Source organism: Epargyreus clarus, unplaced genomic scaffold, assembly GCF_041222505.1.
Source record: "Epargyreus clarus isolate Ecla_fem2 unplaced genomic scaffold, WU_Ecla_fem_2.2 ptg000004l, whole genome shotgun sequence".
Taxonomy (NCBI): Eukaryota; Metazoa; Arthropoda; class Insecta; order Lepidoptera; family Hesperiidae; genus Epargyreus; species Epargyreus clarus.
This window is the reverse complement of record NW_027332212.1, coordinates 4,923,842-4,940,122: the sequence shown is the minus strand read 5'-3', so window position 1 is coordinate 4,940,122 and position 16,281 is coordinate 4,923,842. Positions and strand designations below refer to the sequence as shown.

The 16,281-nt window shown below is 35.2% G+C and overlaps 1 protein-coding gene across 5 annotated transcripts in view; it reads left to right on the top strand.

Moving 5' to 3' along the window:
* The window catches only part of LOC140757313 (fibronectin type III domain-containing protein 5), a 178,241-nt gene that overhangs the window by 124,757 nt on the left and 37,203 nt on the right, over positions 1–16,281 (top strand). For 3 of the 5 annotated variants that reach the window (XM_073092966.1, XM_073092967.1, XM_073092965.1), the window contains exons 5-8: positions 4,749–4,840; positions 7,187–7,324; positions 7,703–7,771; positions 8,825–8,902. In XM_073092966.1, the coding sequence (XP_072949067.1) occupies positions 4,749–4,840; positions 7,187–7,324; positions 7,703–7,771; positions 8,825–8,902 (377 nt within the window). The remainder of the gene's footprint in view (positions 1–4,748; positions 4,841–7,186; positions 7,325–7,702; positions 7,772–8,824; positions 8,903–16,281) is intronic. The other 2 variants (XM_073092970.1, XM_073092969.1) reach the window with 1 other exon arrangement.

The window sequence follows — 16,281 nt, the reverse complement described above, 5'->3', positions numbered from 1 at the left end:
ATAAATGTAATAATAACCTAAATTTTAAATGTTATACAAAGATACACGCAGTACTTTCATAATTACCTAATTCCATAACGTATGGCATAAATCAGAAACTAGATGTCAAGGTTAGCCAACTTGGCTCGTCCAGGTTTTAAGCGGAAACATTATACCAGTAAAATACTGACTGTAGTCACGGTTAGTAAGGTTCAAGTTATCGTTAATGTTTAGTGAATAATAACTTCTAATGTGGAATACATGATGTACCTATGATTTGTTTCTAAAAAAAATTTGATAAATCAAGATTCTAGAAAGTAACTAGTCGAAATTCAACGAGGAACTCAAGTTATATAATTTTTATTTGTTTTTAAATATACTTATTAACATTTTCAATAATATGCAATTCTAGTATGGATATTCAGAGCAATACCTACATATATACCATGGTTTAGATCTACGATGACAAATTTACTTTTCTTAGTGCTTATTTGCTTTTTATAAGAAACTTCTCTGTATTTTTAAACTTTTAGATCTATGTTTAAAATCACAATTTCAGTAAGAGTAATATTATGTAGATTTATGAAAATTATGACATTATTGAATAATACACAAGTTCTATAAGAAAAAGTCTGTAAACACGAGAACTTAAAAGAAAAAAATATACTGATATAAAATTACTTGGCTATTAAGAAATAATAATTACCGGCAATGACGACCCGCGTGGCGACCAGTATGGTACGGGTTTGGCGCGCAGAGTGTCCCGGGTTCGATACCCAGCCAAACGGATATCTAAAAGATGAATTTAGGTTTCTGTTTCTGGGTCTGGGTGTTTGTATATTTATATCTGTGTGTCCATGGCACCCACGATACAGGGAATCCTAGTGTGGGGCTGTGAGTAGAAAGCGTTTATAGCGTTTAATTTAACATGAAAGAAAACATACGCTATTATTAAGGAGGTGTAGGTAAACGGCGTCTATTAAACGCTTACAAACTATCGTATTGGTTAAAGAAGGCCTTCATTTTAATTTGTTCTTTTATCGGCGAGTCATCGCAAACGTTTGAAATACTTTGTTAAAGTTGTGTGTACTATTCAAGTTGTTACTTATTCAAGTATTTATTGTCTATAGTCTATAAAGTTTTAAATTAAGAAAATATTAGTATCTGTTTTCAAAACAGGAATTCTAAAGTTGACCGCATACATTCGTTTTCCTTGTGAGGTTTCCGTATTCGGTTTCCGGATTCGGGAACCTAACAAGGAAAACGAATGTATGCGGCCAGCCTTAAGTACACGAAGGTTTAGAAATCTTTGATTTAAAAAAAAAGCAGACGTTTCCAATACTAAGATGACGGATTAAAAGAGTCCCCCGGAGGACACCCGGAATGGTAAATTATTACATATATATTTTCGGATTATTACCCGAAGATGAAAATTCTCTTAAAGAAAGAAAAAACTTCAGAGTCCCTGAACAGTTTTCTATCTAAGTTCCGGGAGGCTTAATGCATATATTATACTTTACCACTGCACGAAAGTGGATTTGCAAAGATAAGTCTTAGTTGCCAAGGCGTGAAACAAAAGCTAAAACTGTCTAACAACAACATTCTTCACAAGGCAGATAATAAAATAATGAACATATTCATTATAAAAAGAAACCATGCTAAATGTTTATTTTTTTGCATGCAATATACATTTTGTATGTGTGCTATTTTTAACAAAAAAGGATTTAAAAAAAAAAACATGAAACTGTATTGAAAGGTCAGTATTATAATTTATTAATTCTATTCAGTCATTTCTTATTTCTTGATCGAAAGGTTGGCCAACTTTGATTGAATATTTTATTATTTTACTTCCTAATAAGGCACTGAACTCATAGTCAATGAGAGATGGGATGCACGATAACATGTTTAATAAATTTTAAAAACTGGTCGAGGTTCTAAATTCCACTATTTACTTTTTAAATCAGTCTAACTACTTTTAAAACATCTAACCGAACAATATAAGCACATTCATATTTTTGTAGTGACTGCAGTCCAGGAGCTGTAAATTCACTTCTTGGTAAATATCTTAACATAAGCTTTGTGAGATCCGTAATAATATCTGTTATATTAAATTACATCTTATATTCTTATCAAGTTGTATGACCGAAACATTGCTGACATACGATCTTTTTGTTATTGATTTCTAATTATCGCTCACCACTTACTTGCTAATGGTAAAGGAAGGACCTATATTGAAAAGGCTTTAAATTTAATTTTCTCTCGATATTTCTGAAGGGCCGTTATTTCCTTTTTCTTTTCTAAATTAAGATTGTATAAATCAATTTGCATGGGCTGAAAGGGTGGGAATTCAATTTACACTTTTTGTCCACGAGGAAAGGGCTGATGTCATTTGTAAGACTCTTTCATAGATATTGGCAAAATGGCTACTATGAGGAATTAAATCATTTCTAAATTTGCTGTTTTAAAGAAAGTTTTTTCTTATTGAACCTTTAATCTGTAAGTGAGTTAACATGTCTACGGGCCTCTTTCTTCTCACGCGGGTTACGCCCGCATGCGTGTACTAACCGTGTGTATGAATTAACTCACTGCAGTTCTTTCGTGTCACACACTGGAAAGGAATCTATGCAATGATCTCTTGCATCATGCAAGGATAAGGAACAGATCTGCATGCTGACACAAACCTGCGTAACATGAAAAAGGCACAAACACCGCAGTGTCCGCAGTATAGCATGAATTAAGTACACGCACGAAACAGTATTACGTATTTTTCACACCAACGATTCACAAGAGCGTTGTCGGACCGTTGTTTGACCATTTTCATATTGATAGTGCCTCATGTTGCTACTTGATCTATATGACACTGAAGTTGAGATACCGATTGACTTGAAGAAGGTATAGTTAGGTCTCCGGTCGAGCAGAAATAAAAAAATCAGATTTATTTATTGTTTCCATCTTCGTTTGTACCTTAATTCGATTATAAATGTATTTAAGTAGGTACGCCTTTGATCTCACTGTTCAAGTAAATACATAAAATAAGTTAGTAAGTTAAGTAGGTACAAAGGACTGTAACACATAACACTTGGAATCGACCGATTATTACCGGATGGGACGACACACGAAGTTGTAATAATCGCTCGCTATGTGAAAGGACCTCAATCCGCACTGTGTATCGATTCTACAACTGAGTTCTACAAAGTTACGAACTGTCGTGATCGCTAATGATAGCGTTGAACTATTAACACAATGACTTTTAGTTCGTGAACGTTAGTTGTCTAACTTCGGTGTATAATGTCAATATAAAATATTGAAGCAAAAGTTTGTCGGCACGCGGTATAGTTCAACTCATTAAAATGTGGAATTAGAAGCGAAATATGTGTATGTTGTTGATGTTGTAGCTACGGTATTATAAGCGAAAACAATTAAAATTTATTTCTACCTGACTGCGGAGAGATGTATGTATGTTTGTTTGTCTCATTGTTTGGCATGTCCTAAGCCCAAACGGCTTAACAAACTTTAACAAGCAATGTGTCGTTGCACTCGATTAAATTATGGGACTGATTTAAGATATTTTAGCAGTCGGGATTTCGTTTAAAAAAATGTTCTATAGTTAAATGTTTTGTTATCGTTCAAAATAAGACAATACATGCAAATATGATTGTGAAATTGCAGACACTTTTTTTTTTATTTAGTGTAGGTTAAGTTTAAATGCTAGAATACACTTCCTAATACCAGTGTACTACCGATAACAATACTGTCAGCGTCGAGTTGGCTATAAACGGCACAAAAGGCTTTCATTTGTGGACATTAGCTGTTAATACCGTAATACCTGTTTGTGTCTAGTTTGTTGTGAACGGCACAAAGTATCTAACGTACACAAATAAAAACTATTTGTGTACGTTAGATACTAATGCTGTATCGGATTTTTTGTTTTTTTTTTTTTTTTTTTTTTTTTATATATTATAGGAGTAGCAGACGAGCATGCAGTCCACCTGATGGTAAGTGGTTACTGCCGCCCATGGCCATCTGTAATCAACCTCAGATAGGATTAGATATTCCTATCTGAGGTCAGTCACAGATGCGCTGCTACCCCTGAGGACTAAGCTGGAACGCCTCGGAAAAGTCTGTCTCCCTTACCACACCCTTCAAACTGGAACACAGCAGCGCCTAACACTGCTGTTATTAGGTAGAAATAGGTGTGGCGGTGGTGCCGCCGGAGTCGAACCACAAAGGGTTCTACCACCTTTAACATTTAATACGTTATAATTGACGATACAGTAGACTTATATATGAGGTGACCACCCAAGTCTTGAGGGGTGGTAACGTATCCGTAATCGTCTTCAAGAAGAGCCACTGGTCTATATCAAATTGTTTGCAGTTAGGCGGTGACCACATACCATCAGGTGCTATACCATCACGTACCATTTTGGAAGGTGGTAGAACCCATTGTGGTTCGACAAGGCGCCACCTAAGCCACACCTATTTCTGCCTTATAACAGCAGTGTTAGGCGCTGCTGTGTTCTGGTTTGAAGGGAGACATATTTATCCGAGGCGTTCCAGCTTAGTCCTCAGGGGTAGCGGCGCAGGTCTTCATGCAATCCTATCTGGGGTTGATTACAGATGTCCATGGACGGCAGTAGCCATTTACCATCAGGAGGACTGCGTGCTCGTCTGCTACTCCTATATTATAATATAACAAAAAATCAAGTGGTCTGTACGCTCGTTGGGTACTTCAATCTTGTGTTTTTTATTATTTTAATACTTGTCCACAGAGCCCCCTCGGACTTCTCCGCAGCAGGACGGGGTCTTAGGCACGCCCCGCTCCTCGGTCACGCCGCCAGAACCTTCACCCACTTTCCCTACGGTAATTGTGAAATTTGATAGCAGGATTTGTTAGTCTCGACTTAAGGGTATTATGTTGTTCAAAGCAATTATTACTTGTTTTTCAGCCAAAAATGTTAGTATATTTTTTGTATAACAGAGGCATTAAAGTGATGCCTTGATGTTAGGTTATTGTCGACGATAACTATCTCCAAATAGAACTAAAGTACCGTTCTAAGTTAATCATAGATCTAGCTATCCTTGAGGACTAACACTGAACGACTCAAGTAAATATTTCTTATCACATTCATACCGAAAGAGGCAATGCTTTGCTGTTAATATAAGGCTGAAATTTATGTGGCGGTGATACTGCCGGTGTTGAATTATTTTAATTTGAACTGAGCCTAAAATACTAAATAATAAGTACATCTTATAGAGAAAAAGAACGTTCTCGGTCAGAAAAAATAAATGTAATGAAATTTTAAATTTAAAAATTGTAGCTATATTTATACAAGATCTCATATATTCTGATTCATATTTTCAAACATAAGTAAGCGGTTTAATTCATTGTTATTCAAGCTATATTTTAATATACATTTTTATCATGCTTTTATCAGCTTAACCTGTATGTATGTATGTATGTATGTAATGGAATCTTTGAATTCGAGTTTTACCCACTTTGAACGGTCCGATTAATTTAAAAGTTTTGAATATTTATCAAGAACCGATGACAATATATGAATTTAATAATTTTGTCCAATTCTTATTTTATCTCATCAGGATCTTCAGGATTAACGATTTTCCTTGTACGATTTTAGTGAGGTTTTTAGTTTTTAAACTATATTTTTTTGTATACAAAAACTTGAACTACACATTACGTATTTATTAAGTTATTATGTTTAAAATGATCCATTATATTAACACAATAATGAAGGTATTACTGTAACCTTTTACGTAGCTAATATATCATTCGCTAACGTGTGTTATTTATTTGTAACTTTCTATTATAAATCATGACCTCCATAAATCTTTTTCCTTTTCATAGTTATTGCGTGAGAGCAGGGAACATGCCTTAGAGAATTTTAATAGGAAATCTAGTAAATGTAACCTTTGAAGCGGTTACATTGAAAGGGCTTCTGATAAGGCACCTTCGTTTGTTTAACTTGTATTAGAAATACATTATTATGATTTTAAATAACTTTTAGTCACGAAATATCAGTGTACAAAAATGATTATCGTGACTGTGTACTCACGATAACCATTATTAATGTGTGTTAACCATTATATTTTGTTTATAAGAAAGGTGGTATGAGTATACCCAGTATGTTTCGCTCGGGTAGGTGCCGTTATGCTTATTTCGAGGTTGAAGTAGTTATGGTTTTCGGTGAAACGGTGTGGACGCCCGCTAACTTACATATAAGATGACTAGATTGTCTTCAGGAGTGCCAGGGCATCTGTTAGCACCTTCGAGAAAACCCCATGTTCTATAGAGTTGCTTACAGGTGCTGAAAAGTGGCAATGATCACGTTACCCGTACGTGTACTCATTCGCTACTGCAATCTGATATAGAAAATAACATATCTAATATATCTTGAAGACACATTCACTTTTAAAATCATAAAGATATAAATGGTTAGACAGCCGTAGCACTAGCGTCACACTTATTAATTATGCCCCATATTTACTGTAGCGCTGTTATAGTTGAAGGTTGTGGTTAGTGAGACGTCCTTACGTAGAGTCAAATTTGGTCTTAAGGGACAGAAGGGCATCCTTGACCTAGTTCATCACTTGTATTCTTGTAGACATTGTTTATAAGTAGTCATTCAGTGAACGGCACAGAACATCTAATATAATTTAATTCTACGATACTCATGTTCTACGGACAAATTATCAACATTGAAAATGTCTGAATACTTGAGTTGCCAAATCTTTTTTAAGCAAATTTGGATAGATTGAGTTTCAATAACCGGCTTAAATGATTTAAAATTAGATCAGTCTGATACAAGACTTTGAAGTTGATGTGCATATTCGAAATCGATTATCATATGCTTTAACAGTGAAGGAAAATACGAGTATAATATCGTACCGTACACACCTGACAGCTTTTAACTATTCTCAACATAAAAAATATATTGTGGCGACTTCCCGCTACTCGACAAGAGATGGCGCCACGAGTATTCTGAATCACGCTATCGAGGTTTTCTTAACATCTTGCATATATACAAGTTCAGAACAGAGACTGTTGGTGCACGGCCGCTCCCCGGGCATGATCACCTAGCCCGGCGGGAGATCTCCCTTTGCCAAATCATTAACGAAAACGAGGATTTTTGATTCGTCTTGTATATCAAAACTTTTAATTGAATTTAATATTTAATTTTCTTTCTCACAGATAAGGGGAGTGGAGATCGCCATAGTAGTTCTAGTGTTGATGGTCTGGATTGGAGCTATCGCGCTCTTCTTCAACCGCTGGGGCAAGATACGAATGCTTCTACCGTATCAACCTGATTACAAGCAGGAGCAGTTAAAGGTAATTTTACACCCAATCACCAATTTAAATTCGTTTGTGAGCTTTTAAGATATTTGATTAACTATTCTGTTTGATTTTTTTATAGTCTGAAATAACAGTTTTGACACTTTTTGATAGATTTAATTTTTTGTCCGTTAAATATTATATGTCGACGGTATTAGAAATGAGACCATTTTACTTATTTTAAGCGTAAGATTAATACGTATGGTATAAAGGAATAATTTATCAAAAAGTGTTCAAGTTGTTGATGTAACAAAAAGTTGAAAGAAAACTGATTCTGTTTTTGTTTAGGATAATCATTAATACGGAATTAAATGCTGAAATATGTAAGTGTTTGTTGGCAGAATGTATTACATATTCAATTCTCGTTCTCCATAGTTGGAAAACATTTTGGCGGGTGACAGAGTGCCCTTCCCACGTATCAACGAAACTATCAGACATACTATGGTGTGTTACGATTTTCCTCAAATTGCTATAATTATCTTACGATTATTTTCGTACGAACAACTCCCTACTGTACAAGTATAATACCTCTTACTCTTTATAATGTCCTGGTATATTAGTGGTTTGTACCAATATTATTACCCAGTATCAGTAGAATATAGTTAGAAAAAACACGTGTACGTTCATTTACATCTACAGACATAGAGCGTGTCAGACACACGTGTCAGGACACGGTCCTGACAGACAAAAAACTCATATACTATTTGTATTTATATTTTACATGGCACAGTCGCGCAGACAAGTCTCAAAATTATTCGTAGAAAAATATGACTTTGTCTGACTCGGCACGTTTGGTGTCTGTAGAAATAAATGTATCTTAATTTATACAAACTACATATAGTATTGACGTTACTGACATACCTTACCTACATACACTACATACATTTGACCTACCCAGTGAGGATTTGTAGTTTTTTTTAATTACTTTGACGCTAAAATCCCCAATTGTCATGTTTTGCTAGATGTCATTTCCAAAATCATTTCTCTTTCGAATAATAGCCTATTTGTTCTTAATAGAAATACGAGTATTAGTTATGCTAAATATAAGTAACGAATTTCATTCTATTTTGTATACAACTATGAAATAAACTATGTGATCTATGTTAGGGTAAGATTTTGTGAAAAGACCCAATATTTTTTCACAGTCTTTTCACAAAAATATCTTATTAGATTTACGGCTCTGTACACATATTACGAAAAATAAATAAACTATTATGAAAATATGAACCTAGTGTATAGCCTAGTGTATTGTTATCAAACGAAAATTTGTTCTATTTGTCTAATACGCTAACATCCTTGAATAATATTAGAAATTATACTAATGTGTCGCTAGTATCGTATATATTTAAAAGTTATAGGTATTCCGTTTAGACCACATAATTCGTTATGATGTTACGTACTCGTATGTGCTCATTTGACATTGTACTTTGCTCGCAACACGTAGGCTAATGTTTTTTGCTTCTTTTCGTATTACTTTCATTTATTTTATATTACCAGGTGCCTGGAAGCAGTGCGTTGGCGGCTGCCACAGCGGCGGGGACATGTGGAGCCCATTCCGCGCCTTCGGCTTGTTCGGTAACTATTTCATGATAGTTTATAGTATAGTTACTTTGCAGACATCTAATATAAGTTTAGGATAAAAACTAGTTTCGAAGCTACCAACATGTATATATTTTAATCCAAGTAGTACGCGCTACCCTTCCTCCCATACGTGCGTACCTCTATGCAAAAAATAGAGAAATGCTAATACAAATATTCTTATACAAAAAATATTAAAAGTGAATACTTTTTATCCTAACTTGATTCCATAATAATCGTTGGTTCTCATCAAGGCACATAACCTTGTTCGTATTAACAAACAAAATCAAAAGCTGTACGTGCCATAGTGAAATGAAAAACCTATACTTGATTAGTTAGCTATCTAGAGATATGTGATTTTACAAAGAAGTTCTTATGTAACTAGTTTGTCTAAGTAAATTTACGTCCTATCCTTTTGCATTTCTTTTTGCATTTTGTATATTTTGGCTATGGTATTCACGTAAAAAAATTTCTTTAACTAGAAATGAAGTGTGTTTAATATATTTTGACGCCGTAAAGAATGTGTATCTTAGTGTAAAAGAGCTATGTCAGATTTTGGCTACAAAAATGTCCTAGACATCTAGAATAACATCATTCCCTTTTTTCCTGTGGATAAGTAGGTGATAAGGTTTAAAGTAATGGGACGGGTAATAGGGTCCGTTTGCAAAAATATTTTTACCCGAATTAATACATAAACTCAAACGATGATTAGGTACGCTAAAAACTTACGTACGCTAAAAGCTACTTATGCTAAAGTATACAATAAGTAAAGTTTATATTAGTCTTTAACTGATATAACATATTTTCCTAACCTTATTGAAAATTAATATGAAAAATGATTGATTGCATCAAAAGTAGTAGGTACATTGTTTTACAATATTGTTGGATACCCTCTTTTAAGTACGTTAGTACCTGTAGTAGAGGGTCCCGCTCTTCCCTTAGACGATACTAAGTACTATTTATTATTGAGATTTTAATTTTTCGTTTTTTTTTCGTTTCTTTAACTGATATTATTATTTGTTTTTGAATTTCACTAGTGCGCATAAATCAGGATTGAGCATAATGTGAGGATTCAATGACTATTATTTTGGTTTTATATCTTGTAAATATACCTTATCTACCTAAGTACGTACAATAGACTTAGCTATATTATATCTTAGCTAGGTATTTATGACTACCTGTGAAATTACTTATGTCGAGTTGGACCCAATAGTTAATGGCGGATTTTTTAAGTTCGGACTAAACATTTAGTATCTATTTTTTTTATAAAGGTAGGTGTAGCAGACGAGCATGCAGTCCACCTGATGCTAAGTGGCTACTGCCGCCCATGGACATCTGTAATCAACCAAATATTCCTACCTGAGGTCGGCCACAGATGCGCCGCTACCCTTGAGGACTAAGCTGGAACGCCTCGGAAAAGTATGTCTCCCTTACCACACCCTTCAAAACGGTACACAGCAGCGCCTAGCACTGCTGTTATTAGGCAGTAATAGGTATGGCGGTGGTGCCGCCGGAGTCGAACCACAAAGGGTTCTACCACCTTCAATTAAAAGTACACCTACAATAGGACTTATTTATCACGGAACGGATTAACGGAAAATTTTACTGGTTGAAGTTTGAAAATGTAACATGCTGATTAAAAAACACAAAGATGATTCTAGGTCCAATCTTTTCTTCTCCAAAATAGGTATATAAATACACAATTAGACTATTTGCGACATTTAGACTAAACTTAGTTTCTACATCACCATTACATACACCTACATACGAGTACTTAATAAATAATGTGCGTACTCAAAGCTGTAAGTCCTGTGCGTTTAACTTGTCTAGTTACCTCAAAGTTTACGTTACGTACCTAAGTCAGGTAATAAAGAAACTTATGCTAAAGACATTCAAGTGCCTAAGCTCCAAGGTCTGTAAGACATGGCGTGACCCCAACCGCATTGCACCACTGCGACGGTTTCAAGGTTGTGGGAATCCTGCAACCAATGAAAGATTATATTTCGTTTTATAGCATAGCGACTGGGTTACTGTGGTATAGAATTTGATACCCACGGAAGTCCGGGGTTCGAGTCCTCGCTAAATTATGTTTGAGTTGTGTGAAGATGCTCCTTTTAAGGTTTTTTTTTAATTAGCAAATGAGCATGCCTTGCATCTGATCGTAGATGGCTACTGCCGCTTATTGAGTAAAGAATCCCAGATAAAATAAGGCCTACCTGAGATGGGTCACTCATGCGTAGATTTTTTTTTTATAATATAGAAGTAGCAGACGAGCATGCAGTCCACCTGATGGTAAGTGACTACTGCCGCCCATGGACATCTGTAATCAACCCCAGATAGGATTAGATATTCCTACCTGAGGTCGGCCACAGATGCGCCGCTACCCCTGAGGACTAAGCTGGAACGCCTCGGAAAAGTATGTCTCCCTTACCACACCCTTCAAACCGGAACACAGCAGCGCCTAACACTGCTGTTATTAGGTAGAAATAGGTGTGGCGGTGGTGCCGCCGGAGTACAACCACAAAGGGTTCTACCACCTTCAAAATACCCCTGAGGACTAAGTTGGAACGTCTTTGATATGTCTCTTGCCCTTAGCGCATCTTATGTAAAATAACAGCAAAAGAAACGTTTCGTAAAGCTTGTAGATCTTGTCATATTTTTAAAATTAGAATGTAACAATGACATACTGTTGCTAGGCACAGAATAAATAATAAAAATCTTATATATAAAATTCTCGTGTCACAATTTTAGTAACCGTACTCCTCCGAAACGGCTTTACCGATTTTCACCAAATTTTATATGCATATTCAGTAAGTCTGAGAATCGGCTACTATCTATTCTTCGTTTCCCTAAGTGATAAGGGTTGTTCACCCTTATTATTATTTTTTTATATGGCAACACAACGTTTATCGGGTCAGCTAGTATCAATATAGGTTTGAATAGAAATTGAGCGTAAATGATTAAAAACAAAAACGTCAACGTAACACATATTCTTCCATAATTTAGACGAATCCAACGACATATCAAATGTTAAAACCCGTTAAGTCATTTAGGTTTGATTGCGCCAAAGAAAGATACATACACAGGCTCGAATTACCTTTCACAGTCGTGTAAAACACAAGTGTTTCCTATCTATAAAACATCAAAGTCCCAAAAACGTTAATATCATAAGGTGCCTGAAGTATTACGAAGTAAGTTCTCGACAAACTACTGAAAGTAGTACAAAGTATCATATATTTTGCGAAGAAACTTTTCTGTTAGTCTTTTGTGTTATGACAGTGACATTTGTATTAGAGACACGTCTATATGCGTAGGAAAATAAATATAAGGGGGTTATATACACGGGGAGCGACAGTTCGTGCTGATGACCGCCGCCGACGGTTGTCGACTGCCGCTAGCAAACGTGGTCGCGCAAAAGTCTGCGACCGTCGTCGCTGACCGACAACAAGACATGATCGCCTTTTTAATTTACTATGTCATGACAGAGACAGATAAAGACAAGTATATAATCACCTGGAACCAGAATAGATATATAAGTTTATCATTTTGATGACTTAGCCTATCTGGGATCTAAACCGAAACTTTTTCTCATTCAGACAGGTATCGCACTGCACAATGTCGCTCAACTTATTCATTTTATTACAATCTCAAAGCTTCAAAAAACATCCATAAGGATACAGAATTACATACGAAACTAAATTTTATTATGCACCGTCATTCGTCACAATCGTTCCGTTTTACGTGACAACAAAGTGAACCGTAAAACGTAGTTTATGTCGCATCTATCTGCAAGTCGTTACTATAAAACGGAACGGACATACGTATGACATTTCTATTATTGCTCTTCCCGAATGCCTGTAGGCGCTTGACGTTTTTAGGGTTCCGTACGAAAAGCATAAAAACGGGATCTGCTAACGGACTTACTTAGTTTCCGTTTTCCTTTTGTCCGTCTGTCACAAGGTATTTGAACCGTAATATATGGAGATTTAATATTTTAAAGTTAGTTTTAGTAGTATGACCGTTATAAAAATATAAAAAATAAAAAGCGTATTTTCACGATACTAATGACTATATGTTTGTTAATTTTTTTATTTGCATCAATTAATAATACATACATACATAAAAATACACGACTCTTTACTGACTTTTTGAGTATAAAAAGCTAGACATTCTCAACAAAAATAACGTAGGTACATAAGGATACAGAATAACATGCGAAACAAAATTTTATTTTGTACCCATTTATGTCGCAACTATCTACAAGTCGTTGCTATGAAACGGAACGGACATACGTATGACATTTCTATTATTGCTCTTCCCGAATGCCTGTAAGCGCTTGATGCGTTTAGTTGATGTTATAAATGGCTGGCTGTACTTAATTCGTTTTAGGGTTCCGTGGTAGTTAGTATCACTCTTTGTTATTGTATCAAATTTATTTAGGAAAATCTTTATTTAAACAGGTGTTTATTTACGTCATTATGTTTTTCTTCGTATTCTTAGAATATCATTTGATACCTGTATCATGAGGGCGTATAAAACATAACTAGTCCGCCATTTTGAATTTATAATGGCATCACAAATATTATCAAATTGTTAATTTGAACCTTGATCCCCTCGATAGAGAAGCCGACCACTAACCTATCAAATATATTAAATTACAATTTGCAACAAAATAAAACAATACTTTGAGTTAAACGGGCATTGTATGCAAATGTCCGTTTGGAGAAGTTGGTGACGAATTTAATATTCGGCCACAGAGAAGATAGATGACGCCGTCATGCTGTTTTAATAAAAGCTAACCAAGCAAAAAATGGAGTGATCGATCGATCAATATACTTGTATGATAACAAAGGAAAAAGGGTAAAATCAACAGGCAGAAATACTTATATTGTATTTTTTCGGGTGACACTTCATCGAAAAACGATGGTAACAAAATAATAATTGGCCAAGTGTAAGTCGGAATAGTATATACAGGGTTTCAACATCAAATTTTTATTTATTTTTTATTTATAATATTAGCTATCATATCAGCCATAGAAGCAAATGTATTGTGCAAATTTTAACTGGTTTCCTATTAAGGTTGAAGAGATAGAGCTCTGTGACAGAAGGACATACATTAAAATGCTGCACAATGCAATACAGAACATTAAAATGATAATTCAAAGTATAGTTATCTAGAGAAAGTACTAATTAAAGGCTAGTTTAGTGAGCTACCCATGACGGGATTTTAACCGCCCATAAAACCTTCGACGAGGTTTAAAGACTGCTATCTGCGACTCTGAATGACAACCAGAACAGTTTAATGTATCCTCCGAAGCATGAAAGCACTGATATTTAACCGTTAACGCTCACCTATGTAAACCCCGATCGTGCTCGAAGTTGCTTAACTTTACTTACAACCGATAACTGAAGTTATGCCCTTAATGTACTAAAATAAGACATAACAACCAATGTACGTATCCAATAATACAATACATTTTATGTTTAGCAATAAACTATGAAATAACATTTAGCAATAAACGTTATCCTGAGATAACACTAACTATTGTATGTTAAACAGAAAGGTACCGTTGTAAGATTGATTTAATATAAATTTTACCGTTGAATTTGCCGTATTACATCTAAAATTACGAACAATAACAGGATTTGAAGACGTGAAGTTTGGCTTTGTATACTCGTATGAATACACTCTAGAATTGCAACACGAACTGCAGTTTTAAAAAGTTCTTCATTCTACTTTGAATGATATGGAAAGACAGACATTTTCACAGGCTGTTCCAAGATCGTTCTTAGAGTTAGTAACGTGTCTGTGGTTAACCTCACTAGAGTCCTACTAAGTGTTGGCAAGTCTTACTAGCTTCTATTTAATAACGAAATACTATAAGCTTTTTCAAATGTAGGAGTAATAGTTTTAAGTGTAGGAGTTTTACCAGGTGGTAGAACCCTTTGTTGTTCGACTCCGGCGGCACCACCGCACACCTATTTCTGCCTAATAACAGCAGTGTTAAGCGCTGCTGTGTTTCGTTTTGAAGGGTGTGGTAAGTGAGACATATTTTTCCGAGGCGTTCCAGCTTAGACCTCAGGAGTAGCGGCGCATCTGCGGCTGACCTCAGGTAGAAATATCTAATCGTACCTGGGGTTGATTACAGATGTCCATGGGCGGCATTAGCCACTTACCATCATGTGGACTGGATGCTCGTCTGCTACTCCTTGTTATAAAAAAAGGAATAACATACTAAAGGGACCCAATTTCTCATCTCCTGGATTTAATTCCTTAGTCGTCTTACTGCACTATCTAAAGAAAATAAGGATTAGTGATATTCTATGGCAGAAACTACGCTTTGTATTTTGCGTTACCAACTTTGAATAAGGATTCCTTAATCCTTGAAGGAGTTACGCTATAAAGGAGAAGCTATTTATCATTCAGGAATTTTAAGGCACAACTTGTTGTATAGCTCCGGCCAATACAATAGAACTACACGAATTAGTCACAGAGTATTGAATAGATAGAGACCAAAGTACGATACGAAATTCGGAAGTTTATACTAAAATAATATAAGTGGGAGTGAATATATTGTCTTAAGTGTATCTATACTATATTTATTTATTTGTGCGTATGGATACACATAAATAAATGAGTAACATAAAATGCATCGAGTTTTGACTTTCTTTTCAGGTGTTCAAGATTTGCTTGGTCTCGATCTCGGTCCGATTATTTATTTTATTTTTTCTCTTCTTTCCGAGTTCCTTCTCTTTGTGAGAAAAATAATTGTACTCGTGACTTTTTATTTCAAATAATCGGTATTTTTGTTTTATTATTAAAACACCGAGCAGAGCTCGGTCTTCCAGGTACTAATACCTATGATACATTATTTTTCTAGCTATCACATTTATTGCTACCTGTAATACTTAACTGTGACCACAGTCATAGATATTTTAAGTAAGGTATTCTATTAATATTGCTTTCCTCCCTCTGTTGTAAGTTACTCTATAAATAGCATTAATATGCGGGCAAGAGTTGAATACCACTGCCTTATCTGACCTCCAAGCAGTAACCGTAGCTTAGAGAATATCCCTTGAGAATCGACTAGTTTAATTGTCTTCCTTACAGCAAGAAAACCGTTTAAACATGACCCATAACTCGAATTATGTACTATGTTTAGCCTGAAATAGCTTTTGTCCTATTTTTGGGTATTTCCCTATTAACTGTAAATTATTATTTGATAGGTCACAGAGACTTGATTCATTTAAAATAATGTACTTTTCTACTAATATTTTTTGTTGTTAGATTGAACTAGCGAATGATCGTGCATTTCACCTGATGGTAGGTGATCGCTGGCGCTCATGTGCATTAGTAACTAACTCCATATAGAACA